This window comes from Sturnus vulgaris, chromosome 6 (assembly GCF_052056855.1).
Source record: "Sturnus vulgaris isolate bStuVul1 chromosome 6, bStuVul1.hap1, whole genome shotgun sequence".
In the NCBI taxonomy this organism is placed as follows: domain Eukaryota; kingdom Metazoa; phylum Chordata; class Aves; order Passeriformes; family Sturnidae; genus Sturnus; species Sturnus vulgaris.
Window position 1 is genome coordinate 2,652,658 of NC_142248.1, and position 15,041 is coordinate 2,667,698.

General features: G+C 38.7%; 1 protein-coding gene across 1 annotated transcript in view; it reads right to left on the reverse strand.

Annotated features, from left to right (window-relative positions):
* Window positions 1–6,734: 6,734 nt before the first annotated feature.
* The window catches only part of MUC2 (mucin 2, oligomeric mucus/gel-forming), a 61,241-nt gene continuing 52,934 nt past the window's right edge, over window positions 6,735–15,041 (reverse strand). The window contains exons 53-66 of the mRNA XM_088166583.1: window positions 14,589–14,767; window positions 14,355–14,357; window positions 13,894–13,963; window positions 13,483–13,583; window positions 13,292–13,323; window positions 12,942–13,116; window positions 12,214–12,318; window positions 11,582–11,622; window positions 10,827–10,949; window positions 10,244–10,342; window positions 9,460–9,588; window positions 8,748–8,787; window positions 8,345–8,474; window positions 6,735–7,240 (exon numbers count right to left, since the gene is read on the reverse strand). Of these exons, the coding sequence (XP_088022709.1) occupies window positions 6,985–7,240; window positions 8,345–8,474; window positions 8,748–8,787; window positions 9,460–9,588; window positions 10,244–10,342; window positions 10,827–10,949; window positions 11,582–11,622; window positions 12,214–12,318; window positions 12,942–13,116; window positions 13,292–13,323; window positions 13,483–13,583; window positions 13,894–13,963; window positions 14,355–14,357; window positions 14,589–14,767 (1,483 nt within the window). The 3' untranslated portion in view covers window positions 6,735–6,984. The remainder of the gene's footprint in view (window positions 7,241–8,344; window positions 8,475–8,747; window positions 8,788–9,459; window positions 9,589–10,243; window positions 10,343–10,826; window positions 10,950–11,581; window positions 11,623–12,213; window positions 12,319–12,941; window positions 13,117–13,291; window positions 13,324–13,482; window positions 13,584–13,893; window positions 13,964–14,354; window positions 14,358–14,588; window positions 14,768–15,041) is intronic.

A 15,041-nucleotide genomic window follows, 5' to 3' on the forward strand; every position in this document is an offset into this window, starting at 1 on the left:
CTGCCCTCTTCCTTTCCCATTCCCACCCAAGAAATCAAAGTACCTATTTCATTCATTTTGTTATGAGAGTAGAAGGAAGAATGAGGCTCTAGGAATATGACTCCTGCCTCTGGAAAAACAACCCCCTTTATTCCCACGGAGCTGCACAAAATCAGCAGGAACCATGTAATAACTACTTGCCAAAGATACCTTTCAGATTGGAGTAGTCCTTTGATGACAAAGACATTGTGAGGTTGACCTTGGTAACTTCCAGCCCTTTGTGTTCTACATGTGGGGTGTTTCAAGGTAATGTGAGGATGGGCAGGAGGAATGAACAAAGGAATGACTTCCCCCTGTACACCCCACTTAGCACTTAGGGGCCTGGGAAGAACATGAACAGCACATGTTAAAACTTTTCAAGGAACGGACAGAATAAAACAAATTATTCATTGAACCACCATCCACTTATGCTCTACTCAGCAGAGACAGTAGTGTAAGCCATCTGGGATCCTCCCCTGAGAAAAGCAAGAGCAAAACTCTACTCAGAGAAATAGGAAACCCAGTGCTCTTGCTCTGTACCTAGCCATTTTCTTACCTCTGCTTGTCTGCTCTGTCATTTGTGCCATTCCTTTGCCATTTCTTGGGGAGCAGAGTTTCTGCCAATGACTAACCAGAGCTGCTGCTTCTGGCTTCTCCACAGATACTGCGGGCTATGCTCCTTAGAAATCACTGCTTGCTTCAATCCTCTGCAATGATTTCAGGGCTACTGACAGGGGAAGGATATTTGCATTCAAATGAAAGTTTTTATATTCAAGCGTGGAAACACTGAGGTTTTCAGGAGGAATACATGGAAGCTTTTCAGAAGGAAATGCAGACTGACAGGGAGCTTACAGACTGTGTTGATCACTTACCACTGAATCATTGCTATTGGCATGCAAGTTATAACTATTCCCCCTGCAGTGAAAAACTGCAATTAATAACTCTTCCCTTTATTGGATCCTGCAGGATAAGAGGGCTTCCCTCTTCTGCAGCTGTATTAGCAAAAAGAACAATTCCTCTTGGCCCCTTTACAGCCTATTTCATGGATCATTTGCCATTAAAGGGTATGTGATTTTAGTAAATACAATAGGTAAATATTAACTCAGCTTCTTTATCACCACTGACTCACTGAAGATAAGCCATCATGAAGCTAATGTAATATACCAGTGACTCACAAAAATATATTTTTGCTACAAACTTGGTAAAAGACACACTGAAATAGGAGGTATCTGGTGGATTAATGCCCTTCATAGCCAGACACTGTACTGAAGTCTGGAAGTTGCATTTTTATCATATCCTTCTGTCAAAAGGTAATTCCATATGTGCTGTAAAGAATTAGGGCCATCCTGAGTCAGTTGAGCACTAGGAGGTTGAGCTTGGAAATCATCTAACAATCCAGTTAATTTCAGGCAAAATTGGTACTGCTTCTTGAAATGAGCATGCACTATAAGATGATGTTTTACAAACACTGCCTAGAAAATAACTCTAGAGAAATTATGTGTGCTCCATTAACAAAGTAATGTTAGCTAGAAAAACATTTCATTTGGTGTCAGGCAGTTTGTGCCAATAATCCATATGATAAAAAATATCCAAATTGATTTTGGCAAAATATTTTACATAACTGGTAGTTACAACAATCATTTGTACATTCTAAATTGCCACTAGAATTCAAGAAGAACACGGATTATCCTTTTTAATCTTTTGCATTATATCACAGAATTTAAGAAAGTTACATTAAAGATTTATTTGATCTATCAGATTTGTGTATACCACACAGTTTGAAACAGAGGTATCAGGTTATCTGTATCAGGCAGTGGGAAAGGAGGGAATGGATATCTGTCATTAATTGTCCATGAAAATACATGACAAATGTCTTCAGTATTTCAATTTTAGGTATGGGGTGGTTGGATGTTTTCTTACATTTTGCCTTAGAATGGATACAAAGCTCCTTAACCTCTCATCTTGCCATAGAACTCCTTGACTTTTTCGTGAACAAACCAGGGACATTAGTTATTCCTGTTTGCAAGGAATGAGGAATAAGTCCAGCTGCTCTTTTCTGTTTTTCTTTAAGATGTAGATCTTTCAAAATCCACGTACAAGGAGTAATGACACGGCTGATTGGTGCTCATGCACACAGGTCTCTTTGACCTATTGGCACTTCCTCACGTAAGAGAGACTCCCTGCACAGAAAGTCATCTCATCAGGAGGTTGGGCCCTTGAGATTTTCTACCTGAAAGGTTTTTCTTTAAACAACTGTCCTAGTGGAAAAATAGGGGGTAGCAGAACTAAAGGAAGCATATGAATTTTCTGCTTTAATAATTAGAACTTTTATGGGATTTAGGCTAGAGCAGATTCTACCTCTTTCTAAAAAGCAATTTCTTATTTCCTGGGTGCTAAGATAAGTCAGACGAGGCCACTGCATGCTTAATACTGAAGTCTCTACAACCTTGAAATTACATGAAATTACACATTCAGTAAGCATGTCCATCGTGACTAAAAGTTACTGCAAGCCAAAAGAAAGGCTAAGAGATGGGGCAGAAAACAAGTTAAGGTGGGAATCTAAGCAACCTTGGCCTTGGCCTGTGTGGAAGGTAGAATTAGCCACCCAAGAAGTACCTGCCCTTACGTTTTGCTCAGACTCCCTGTGCTTTTAAGGAGAAGAATAATCATACAAGATCCCATAGATTCTGCAAAAAAAGGGCAAGAAGTGCTCAGCTACACTAGTCCAAATGGATAGGCTATTGAAATTTAACTGCTGTGTCAGGTCACAGGCCACTGTGTAAAGGACATTCCTTGATCACTGTTGCCTTTTGTTACTGCTTAAAAGAAAGCTGCGTGGAGCACAGGTGCTCCTTCTCAGCGCCAGCTCTGCCATACTTTCTCCCTGCTTGAGTTTTCTCAAAGTCTTGGGGTAATGAAAACATCACAGTGGTGTTTTATACTCTTCTAGAGACTAGTTTGTGAAAAGAATTCAAGCCTTTCATGTAAGAGTGATACTGGAACATTTAAGAGTGAGACTGGAACATTAAAGGGAATTCAGTTTGCACGGAACAGATTTTAGAAGCATGATGCTGAAAAAGAACTTACAGGATTTTCCATATTAGTGACAGAAATATGGCTTAGGTAGCCTGCTTGGACCTGTTTGGACCTTAGTCTGGGTGGTTGCCAATTAAGAACACAGGTGTTTGTGGCAGCCTCAAAAGAGTGAGTTAATTTTGGAAATTTGGCCCTGGAAGAGGGCTGCTCAACTTTAGAAACCTTAAAATACTCTCCTACCCCTCAAAGCTTCCACTGAGAGGTGAAATTTCAGAAATTGCATTGCAGTTATTTAAATGTATTTCCTTTTTTGTCAGACCTAAAACTACAAGAATGTTCTTTCCTATGATCTCAGAGTTTGTAAGTCTATTTCTGTCTTTTGCTCGTATCTGAGTTTGCTTTTCCAGACAAGTGCAACAGTGTATAACAAGCACAGTAACTGCATGATTATTTACTTAGGGCTTTGCCTTTGCTAAAGTCCTTTCACTGGGGCTTATGTGCAGAGTTGCATGTGCTTAGTTCAGTGAAGTGTGGTTTAGCAAAGTACAGTCAAACGGTAAACACACTGAAAATTTTATCTTACCCTTCCCACAGCACAAAATAATACTATTAAAGAACATAGATCAGAAAACAAGGTAGTTATCAGACCAGGAACCCCTACTTTATATTATTTTGGGAAGAATTCTTCTTAGTTTGCATGTGGATTTTCCCCTCTTTCTGAATCCCATCTGCCTCACCTCAAGAGCAGTGATTCTTCCACATTGCTAACAAGGATTTTCCTTTCTGTCTGGTGTTCTCAAAATACATGTCCAGTAATGCTTCATAAAACAACTGTGCTCTCTTTATGAACAAATCTTCTGTGAGCTCCTTTTTAACTGAAGATAGAAGTTCTCACTGTGTTGCTGAAGAGTCCTGTGAGCAACACTCAATTTCCAGTGCATGTCCAGGTAACTACAAGGAAATTGTTTGAGATTCAAACTATCTTGGATGAGAAGACAAGTGGGAATGAAACCCATGTGATCTTGGACAGCAGGAGTTGGGTGGGACCTCGGGTTTTGGTGCCTTCAAAGGGTCAAAGTGTCACTGGAAGTCCTATTTGCCTCCCAAGAAGGCTTCTCCATTTTTCAAGACAAAGTTCAAACTGTTAAGTACTGAGAGAGGAAGAACAAGAAAAAAACCAAAGAGAAATCCCTCACCACCAATGAAAGTGGGAGGCTAGACAGAAAGTCTGGAGGAGATGAACACAGGACTTGGGCATGGAGACAAGACACAGGCTCTTGCTACTGCTCCCTTTTTGCTAGACTCCAGAAGACAAGGCAATGCCTGGAGAATGGAGTCATTCTTTGAGGACAGAGAGAGTCAAGCCCACTCCAGTCCAGCACTAATGCTTTATATGAAGCTGCTAGGGTCCTTTATGGTAGGTCCTGCCTGGAAGACAATGGGATCAGAAGGTTCCACAATCTCCTGAGTCCCTAATGTGCTGATATCACCCTTGAAGAGAGGGTGATGAGAGACATTTCCTCAGTTTTTTTCCTGGGTTTTCCAGAAGAATCTCTTCTTGTGGCCTGCAGACCCAACAACTCTTGCTTGAGAAACAAAATGCTTCCTGGGATCAGATAATACAATTCTCAATTTACTTCCAAGAGGATTGTGGAGGGGAGCAAAACTGCTGCTCACTGCCACTACTACTCTTTGTAGGGATACACAGTTAAGGTTTTTTTCCTTCCTTTTTCTCCCAAATATTATTGGTGGATTTCTTCACTGGAGAAAATTTAATATCTGTTCAACTCTGTCATCCACAAAGTCCTGAGGTGACTAAGTGCAAAAGGAGGTGGAGGTTTGACACGTGCAGTGTGACCTGGAACTGCCAAGCACTTGTAAGTTAGAATTCTCTGACAGTGTGTGCTTGTGAACCTCCTTATGGGCAGCACTGACCCAGCACCAAAACTGAGAGGGCTGCCATAATGCAGAGCACTGTGACAAACAACACCTTGCACTTAAATTCCCGTCAGCATAATTGTTTTTCCAGTGCTTACTAAGAGCATATAAATGTCAGTGGGGAGAGATCAGCATTCATTCTTCTCAGAGATAAAACCCTCAACGTGATGAAACAGAAACTCCCTTTTGAGGCAGCTTGCTTTTTTGGTATGTGACTTTACATTCTCAGCCATAGACTGCCCTGCAGTGGTGAAGCCACAATCTGCAGCCTTACTGACTTTCATCCAGGACCTTTAGAATTTCTCATTCAAAAGTAGTTTGCCCATCACTAGAAGGGACAGAAAGAACCTGTGCAAATTGCAGACCAAATGAAAAATAAATGAAGCCAGGAAGATTTTATGTTTCAGTGTAAATACAGTGTGCTGCAAACTGCCACTACTGACGAGTAATATTTTATCTCTTTTTCACAGGAAACAGGGCAGGTTTGATCACACCTTGTATCTGTCTCCAGAATTTATTTGCTGACTTCAGCCAAATTTAACTGCAAAAATGAAAAGCTCAAAGACAGTTAAATGTCAACAGATTTTGAGAAAAGCAGTTTTTGTGAAAAGCTTAAGGAAATGTATGGTTCTAGTGTCAGCACAGAAATTGTTGGATAACAAAGAATCCACAGAGGAGAGTGACTTTGCAAGTGCCCTGGGAGAAAACTCAGTCGCATCTCACAATGAATATAGAGATAGAAATCCTTAGAAACCCGTACTAAAGCAGAAACTGGGCTTCACTAATTCTGCAGCTTGCTCTGTAAACTGATAAAACTTCCTTCTTGTTAGATCAGCTATCTCTCCAACTCCAGAGAAATCTGCTTTCCAATCATAGTATTGTAATGATGAAAAAAATGTGGAGTTTCATTTTCTACACATCCTTATCAGTCTTATAAAAAGGCAGAAATCTTATTTGCCTTTTAAGCTGCAGCACATTTGATAGGCCACTAGTAGCAAAAAATGGTGCCACCAATCCTTTAGGTAGCAAAGATGCCAGTATTGAAGTTGGCTATTGCCAATGAAGATTTCATTACTGGAGACAAAATAAGCCAAAAGAATTTTTGTTTTCCCTACAACAGATTGTACTCTAAGATGATTCAAGAGAAATTAATAACTTCCCATTACCTGCTTCAGCTCCCCTTACAATAAGATAAACAGGCAATCCTTTAGATATGTCCTTTGCTGTGAGACAATTAATATCAAAAATGGCTATTGCTTTCCATTTTCTGCAGAGGAAGCTAAGGATTACCAGCTTAGTGATGGGCATCTGTTTTGCAAATGTTGGAATTTGGAGAGCTCTTACTACAGTAGTAACTATACATCCTGAAAGCACTGTGAGTGAACTTCACATAGCTGAGGGATTACTTTTTTAGTGAAAACACGTAATTGCAATGAACTGAGACAGTTTTAACATACAGAGCCCTGCTAAAGTAAGTTGTGGTGCTGAACTAGAAGTTTCTCCAAGTCATCTGAATAATTTCACAATCATTATTCATCTTTGCCTTTGTTCTGGCATCATCTTCTCTCCCACCTTAGATTGGGTCTTCTGTACAGCACAGTCTGATCAGCTTTTAAGGAGCCAGGAGTAGATACCCCAAAAACTTAGGAAATTACTTGACTTCCTATAACTTGAAAAAGAATTTTTCTTCTCTCTTCAAACTCAAACTCATCAAGACTATATAAGAATAAATACAAAAGTCATGCTTTTTGAGATGTGCTTTTAATCATGGAGAGAAAAATAAGCAGATTTGAAGAGGACCCAAGAGGCTGTGCACGTGTAAGAATACAACTTTGTCTTCTTATTTTGTGCACAAATAAATAGAGCACAATTCAAATTAATTAGAGAAAAAACAGGATGCAGTTACTGGGAAAAGTAAAGTCCAAAAGTAGCCAAGGAAGTTAAGAATGGTTTTCAGTCCTTTTAGTTAACGATGCCAGGTTTTTTTTGCCCTCATTTTGATGTTAAGCTGATGGCTCTCTCGACCCGGTTCAGAGTGCTCGCCTTGGCATTTTCTTCGTTGTTCTGCTGCTCGCTGGACTGTGTTCTGCTGCATGCAGTGTCTTGACAGCTGCAGCTCTCCACATAGATGTACTTGTGTGACACTGAGTGCCCACCGGGGCATTTCAGAACCACGTGCTTCTCAGTGGTGCTTGTCTCTCTGCAGCAGGAGCAGCTGTGGTCCATAGAATTGGCCTCAGCAGAGTATCTGTTAACATGCAAAATGGCAACGTTACTCTGTGCCAGAAGCCAATGTACAGGAGAGGGTGAAATCAGGTACAGAGCTCCTGTGAGAAGAGCTGCAGTTGTGACTAATGGAAGCACTAAGCTCATCTGACAGAACAGTGATTATAAAATGCATAACCCAATCGGTGCAGTGTTAACACAAAGGGAAAGCAGCAGCTCTTTCTGTTCCCATCTCACAGCAAAGTATTTTTGCAGCCTTGTGCTCATCAGCTTCCTAAGCACCATTCCTAACCTGAAGAATCTGTCAATATTAGGCTACAAACTGTGACAAGATCCATCTTTTTCTTATATTTGGTAGAAGCAACCACAGCAAGACCCTCAGATGATCAGGAATTTCAAAATACTAATGAACTCCCTGGCTTCTCAGAGTTTCATGTGATACTAAAGATCAGGTTTTATCCACATAAGGTGCACTGTGGCAGACTCAGTGATAGGCAGTAAGTGACAGTTTCTTTGAAGAGTTAGAGTTGTTTTTCCAGTGTTTTAGCAGCTCACTACCAGGTGTCCTACTAACCACTTCCTTATAGTAACTTTTTACTATATTCTCTCATTTCAGAGAAAAATGTACAGTCAAGTTACTCTACTAATATCACACCTAAAGCATTCATTTTCTCATTTCTCCACTGTATACAAACCACGCATATTCAAATCTTCCTTTAAAAGATGTATGTGTATTTCATTTTAAGTGTTAACTATTGAGAAGCAGCTTTTCCACTTTCAGTTGTCAAGCCTGGCTGCCCTCTGGGCTCATTCTCATTACAGGCAATAATCCATGCTCTTTTGTGATGATTTCTAGCCTAGGTGGTCTGACACAAAGCCAGCTCTAAATGGATTAATAAGTCTTATCAGAGCTGTCTGAATCCCAAGAGAATTTAATACACTCTTCTGCTTCGTATTATGATAAATCAACCGGTCACAGATTCCATGATTTTTTTTGTCCATGATTCAGGAAGCAGATAGTTCCAGGTCTTCTACCATTGTGTACTCTACTATTTATTGTTCCCTTTATATAAACAAGCTCAGTGCCACCAGGACTTAAATCTCATTGTCTGGTGAGTTTACTTACAGCGAGAAGGTTCCACATGTTCCTTCACATTCAGTCAAGTCCACTCTGTCCACGGAGCGGCAGCCATCGTAGACGATGAAGTCTGTCCTGTGGCGCACAGTGCACGGGGTGCTGCTGTCCAGAGGGGCACCTGCAGGGAAAGAGCAGAAAATACTTTCAGTGAAAGAGCTCCAGAAGTCCCTCACATCTCAGCGTTCCCTGGGCTTCACTAGTGCACTCAAAGAATTGCCTTAAGGGATCTTTCTGCTTCGGCTTAAAATTCTCCAGAGAGATCGGACAGTGAAGGCTTGGAATGATAAATATAAAAGTAGATATTTAAATACAAATTTATCTGGAAAATGGGCTGATTTAAGAGGACAATTCATTCTCTATATTGTTGATTCAGATATACTGGCATACTTACAGGTCTTGCAACAACCATTAGGTAAGAATGAAATAGTTCCCTGAAAGAAAAAAGATACAGAGAAAAAATAATGGATTATTTTTCTATTTTAAATAGGCATTAAGGCAAAAAACTGAGGAGAGCAATTCTTCAGTGACTGGAAATAACCAGTGAAAATTTTAACATGGATCTAAATAAGCAAAGATAACAGCTTCTTCCTGTCTTGAAATCTATCAATTTACAAAGGATTGTGAAAATAAAAACTAATTCTTTCTAGGAAGTCTACAGTTAACATCATGCAATTTTTCCTCAGAAGCAATTCCAAGAGTTTCTTAGAGTCCTCTGTATTTGAATGGGGACCATGCACAGTGTTACTGGCAGCCTGCTGACTGAACAGCTTGCGTTTCGCATTTATTTCTTTAACATTCAAGGAAACCTGGTTCTTGCTGAGACAGAACCCCAAACAAAGATTCAGTATCTCGGTGCTGACCAGTATTTTGGCTACTGAGAAACAGCTACCAGTTATAAACCTTGAATTCTCAGCCAGGTATCTTATTTTATACACTCTGTAGGGCTGTGCATGTTTGCATCCAGAACTTTTGTTCTTAGGACTGAGAAATTATGACAAAAGGCCATCAGAGCTAAATTTTACTTTTGTTGTTAGTTAAATGGCTGAATTACACTGAAGTAATCTATGTATGGGGTAGAGAGTAAATTTTCCATTTTTACTTACAGGCTTGCAGCTGTCCTCATTGAATGCTGGACAGGTAATCTCAGATGTGGAAGCAATAAGCTGGTTGTGGACATCTACACAGCTATAAATGGTGCAGTTGTTTTGAGGATCATTTTTAAAGTCTCCAGGCTGCAAGTGAAATGTAATGTAATAAGGAAAGCTGAAGGGAACTCAGACAGAAATTTTCTTGCCCCGATAATGACTTTCATTTTGTTTCCCAGTCAATTATTTTTAGGTTAACAGCCATTTGGGATACAGATTATGATATGTGATGCACTATGTCATACATGGAGAGAATTTCAGTTTTATATGGTATTTTCCTTGAGAAAGAAAAATGTCTCTAAAGTACATGGAGTAGTTTAATAAAATCATCCATGCCAATGGATTTTGCCTTCAAAAGGCTAGACTGTTTTATGTGAATTAAGAAAAAAACCTAAACCTTCATCCTACTAGGGCAATAGAATTGTTTCATATGGAGGCTTTAACAGTGTTTTTCAGCATACAGAAATAAAATAACAGAAAAGCCCAAGCTTCCAGACACTGGAAGAAAACCCCTTCCAATGGTATTGGATTTCTCATTCCAGGAAAGGCCTTACAGATAATTTTGTTTCATGAGACCTACCTTCAGGTCAAAAGATTGTAGCTAGATTTTGCTTTAGATGAGATTTTGATCTTTCAGGTGCAAACTTATACTAAAGCCTTATCTCTGGCAAGGAGATGTTCCCCTTCTGGAACTGGGAACTTTACAGATTTGGTGGAGACCTAAGACATAGAGAATACTTACACTCAAGATGAGTTCAGAATTGTCTGCTGTGTGTATAATACACTTGGTCTGCACACATTTTCCACAGCATTCACCTTTCACTGGTTTAATCTCATATCCCTAGAAATAAAATAAAAACAATAGCATTATGATAAATTTTTGAGAAATAAATGCAAGCATATGAATCCATTAATTGACTATACTTTGAAGTGCACTCTAGATTGATGCCTTTTTGTATTCCAACCCAACAGAAGACAAGTAATAGAAGCAGGTTATAAATGGAATAAATTAAAGTACTAGAATAAATATGTATAATAATTAAATATCACTCCACAAGGTGGTCTAGAGAAATTTCCCAGCTAATTCTGCCAGTGTGAACTGAATGCTGACAGTTAAACAGCCAGTCTCAGGCAGTAGATTGCTCAAAGAACAGTTGATATCCATGCTGGAGTTAGTCTCTGGGTTTCAACTCCCTGTCCTTTGCTTAATTATAGTATTGTATTTTAATAACTGAAATGATATTATTTTAAATTAAATATTAAAATCAATTAATAAAATATATTAGTATTTTGAGGTCTTTTGTTTCTTTAAATTTGCCACTTACTGGTTGACAGTAGGTGTTGCAGGGGACATGTTCACAGGAGATGATATTCAGTTGAGTGCTGACGTTAACATCATTTGTGCAGATACAATTCTGACACTTGTCAACAAAGACTGAGGAGTTGGGCTACACATTTTAAGAAAAAAGAAATCAAATCACATAGTAATGAGATATTATGTCTAACAGACATTTATTAATTTTTAAAAAATCTGTAAATGAAGCAGTGGAAAAGGAAAAAAATTGTAAAGACATCTGGATAACTATTTGGCTAGACATTTATGAAGACAACATTTAAAATACTGAATATAATTTAATGTGTGTCTTTATTGAAGTCCTGCAAAGCAATGACAAACTCTGATATTAAAAGAACAGGTATAATTACTAGACCCAAGAGAATTTATTAGAAATCTAAATTTGGTTAGAATAATACTTATTTATACGACTTTTAATTTTTGAAAATAGAGTTTAAAACTGCAGTAATGCGCTGACAGTAAATGTGAACTGACTTTTTTAAATGCCAGCACGCTTAACCCAAGTTCCTCTATGATACTGGCATACATGCAGCTCTTCAAGTTTTCTCCTACACAGGAAACTTTTCAGAAAATACTTAGGCTTTCTGAAACTGGTAAACTCCTGACAGAAATTTGAAAATTTCTAAAATATTTGTTGTACTGGATAAACCTTTTCATAGCATTTCTGATAAGTATACTAACTGGTGTTTTAAGCACTTTTAGAAGATGGTTGAAACAGGAACTTACCAAGAACTCAGCACTCTCGTGTACACAAACCCCCTTGGGAACTGTTGATAAGCAAGGAGTTAGAAGTTTAGATAGGAAAAAAGAATAAAAAATGTCTTCACCCCACTCTAATCAAACTCATTTCTTCCACAATCAGTCACAATTCATATGGTTATTCCCCAATTCTGGTAGCAGACAGGACATGTACAAAGTATAAAAACTAATACTGCATGTGCAAGTAGGGAAAAAGATTTGAACCAAAATACACAGTCCAGTTCATAGCCAAGAATGTCTATTTAACAGATACAAGTAATTCTTTGTTTTAGTTACCAGGAACTGTAAATCTGTCTTCTACTGGAGATTCTAGGGACTTTTTGCTAGACTAAGCTGAGACCATCATCCCAGTTAATTCTGTAGCTGTTCTTACGTGTATTTATAAGCAGAACACTGAACTTGAGGCCCCTAAGCTATATCTGATTCCCTAGTTTCATAACTATAGCACTGATAACCAATTTTAATAGCAGTGAATTTATACAATCTGACTTGTTTAACACCTCTTTCAATAGGCTACTGCATACAGTCTTATTAAGTGTAATGCTAAATTATGTAATAAATAAAGCTATAACATTGTAATATATTTCCAAGGGACTTACCACATTGGTATACAGGACAGCACTGACCACTGGGAATGTAAGAATGAACTTCGAATCCCAGTGAGCACTTGGGAGCTTTGGCTGTGCACAAGCTTGTATTGCATTCTGAGGAGGGAAAAAAAAAAAAAAAAAGAGTAAGCCAGAAAGTTCACTAAATCACAGCTACTAGAAATAAGCACTTATCAAAGCTCTAAGGATGAACTTTCCATTGCAAGTGAACAGTCCAGATTCTCTTCAAAGAAACAAATTGCAGATAGGGAACACGTTTTCCTCATAAATCCAGCCACTGGATATGGGGTATTGTATTAGTTAATGAATTTTTTTCTACAATGCAATTATTCTGTGCTGATAAAGTATCACCATTCTAGGCAAAGAAGTAGGGAACAACTCCTACTCTCTCCAGGATATTAGGCAACTGCTAGAAAGTGAAAATCCACAGAGAATTCCATAATATCTCTGCATTTTGCTTAAATAAAATGTGACCCTGAACATAAGAACTATAGCTTGAGTTATGTTGAGTCCCATAATTGTAAATTCAGTTATACTGAATCATTGCAATATTAAAATGTATTTTCCCTAGCACTGGGCAAGTCGATTTTTAAAAGCATGGGGAAAGATACGATGTTGTGACTCCCTGCTGTAGATCTCTGGTACTAAGCTAGTTCAGTCTCTTTTCCTTTCTATTTCCAAGAGGTATAGAAAGACCAGAAACAAAAGTATAAACTCACTGCAAGTGAAAAGAGGGCAGCAGGAGTCTTCAGGATTGACTTCAGTGACTTCATAGAAGCCTTCTCCATCACAAGTGACCTTCTTTTGATCACATACATGAGGCCCACATACAATGCCATGTTCACCTTCCAGGCAAATACAGTCTTGACAGTCCACTGTAAACCTTTCTCCAAACTGTCATTGAAAAACAATAAAATGAGTGATTGCATAGCAACCAGTTAAAAGGAACAGAAGTAAAACCAGGAATACAAAGTCCAGAGATGACAAAACAAGATTGTACTAGTGGAGACCACTCTCCTCTCCCCACCCAAACTTCTACTTGAAAATCCAAAAGCATACAGCATCATACCTCTCTTGGTATCATATCCACTCCAACACAGCCTGGAAAATACCAAAATAAATTCCCATTACCAGTCACATAACAGGAGGCATCTCTACTATACATTGTATGAGCACTGCATACAGTCAAATCTACGTTGCATACACAGAAGGAAACAAAGAGGAAACAAACATGCATCCAAGTGAAGCAGTAAAACTTACCACAGGTCTTCACGCAGACATCCACACCAGAGTCATACAGCATGGTTCCATTAGGACAGAAACAGCCTTCCACTTGTTTAGTTGATGTGTCATTCTGTCCTCTGTGAGACAAAATGTTCAGAGGATCACCATTAATGTCACAGGCACATACAGGAGGATTATGCTGAATAACCTTTCAGTGAAATGACAATGGCAAATGATCTGCACATTTGTGATTGGGACTTGTTGGTGTCTGTGTTTGATATAACAGAAACAGTTCAGGCACCCAGATTTAGGGTCAGCAGAATAGTGCTAATAAATTTGACAGTCAGTTTAAGATATGAGAGGAGGTTGATTTTGCTCATTCACCTGTGCATTAGATATGACTGAATAATTGTACAAGCTATAAGTAACTGTGAAGGAATTTTTTACCTTGACTTGCAGGTCGTCTCTTTTATAGGACCACATGCTCTGTATTCTTTACCTGGAGGACATTCATGAGCTGAAATGGAAGAACAAAAAGGAGGAACAGCTCAGTAACAATATCATATAAAAGCCCCATGACCTTATGCCAAGAACTTAAACACTGTTTACTCATTTTCCTATATATCTATGACAATCTTGAGAAGCAAAGAGGAAAAAGCCCAGATAGACTCATGTCTCTAAATGGCATAATTTTGTGCAATTTAGCCATAGAGGTACAGTACTGTACTTTACACTGAGGTGATAAAGCCTAGAGTCTACATTTGATTACAATTTTTTCCCATAATTTCAGTCTCTTTTGCATAAGCTCTCAAAGAGGAGTGTCTTTCTTCCTTTTGTGCTCTTCAGATGAAAACTAATGTACATGTCACCAAATAAAGTGATCTGCTGATGCCTGCAAAGCATAGAACTGCCTATATCCAAAACAGTATGTACTGATACAAATGTTTCTGGAATAGTCAATACATGTATATTTTTGAAGGCCCATTTCCATTGTTAAAAACGTTACCTGCAAAATTACTTATGGAGAGAAGCTGCTGTGATTTATTAGTGTCTTCATTACTCTGAAAGCAGTATGACATTACTGCTGAAACAGTTCCACGTAATCTTCCTTAAAAATTCAAGATGAATGGCCAGATACTTACAGCATACACCATTGGTGTGGCTTCTCCAGTCAATGCAGGCACCTTGATCAGCACAGGTGGCAGCATAGACCTGCAGACTGGAGCATTCCAGGTCTAGGTTGGGAAGTACACAACTATCAAAAACACAGGCTGCATAGTACTTTTCAGGCTGGACAAATGCATGGCATGGCTCGAACACACTAGAAAAAGAAATATTTATCATTATTAGTTACTGAATGATTCATACATTTTTCAATGTGTTTAACATGTTACGATGTGGCAACAGAGAACATGGGAGATTAAAGGGGATGTGGATGTGGACTACTGATGAGAGATTTGTGCCAAGAGCACTTATCCAGATAGTAACCTTCCAACATATCTTAAAATCTTCTTTCACTCACCTACAAAACACTTAGACACCAACAGTCTAGGAGTCTTTGGGTCCAGGAGCTGTATATTATTGGGTGCAACCAT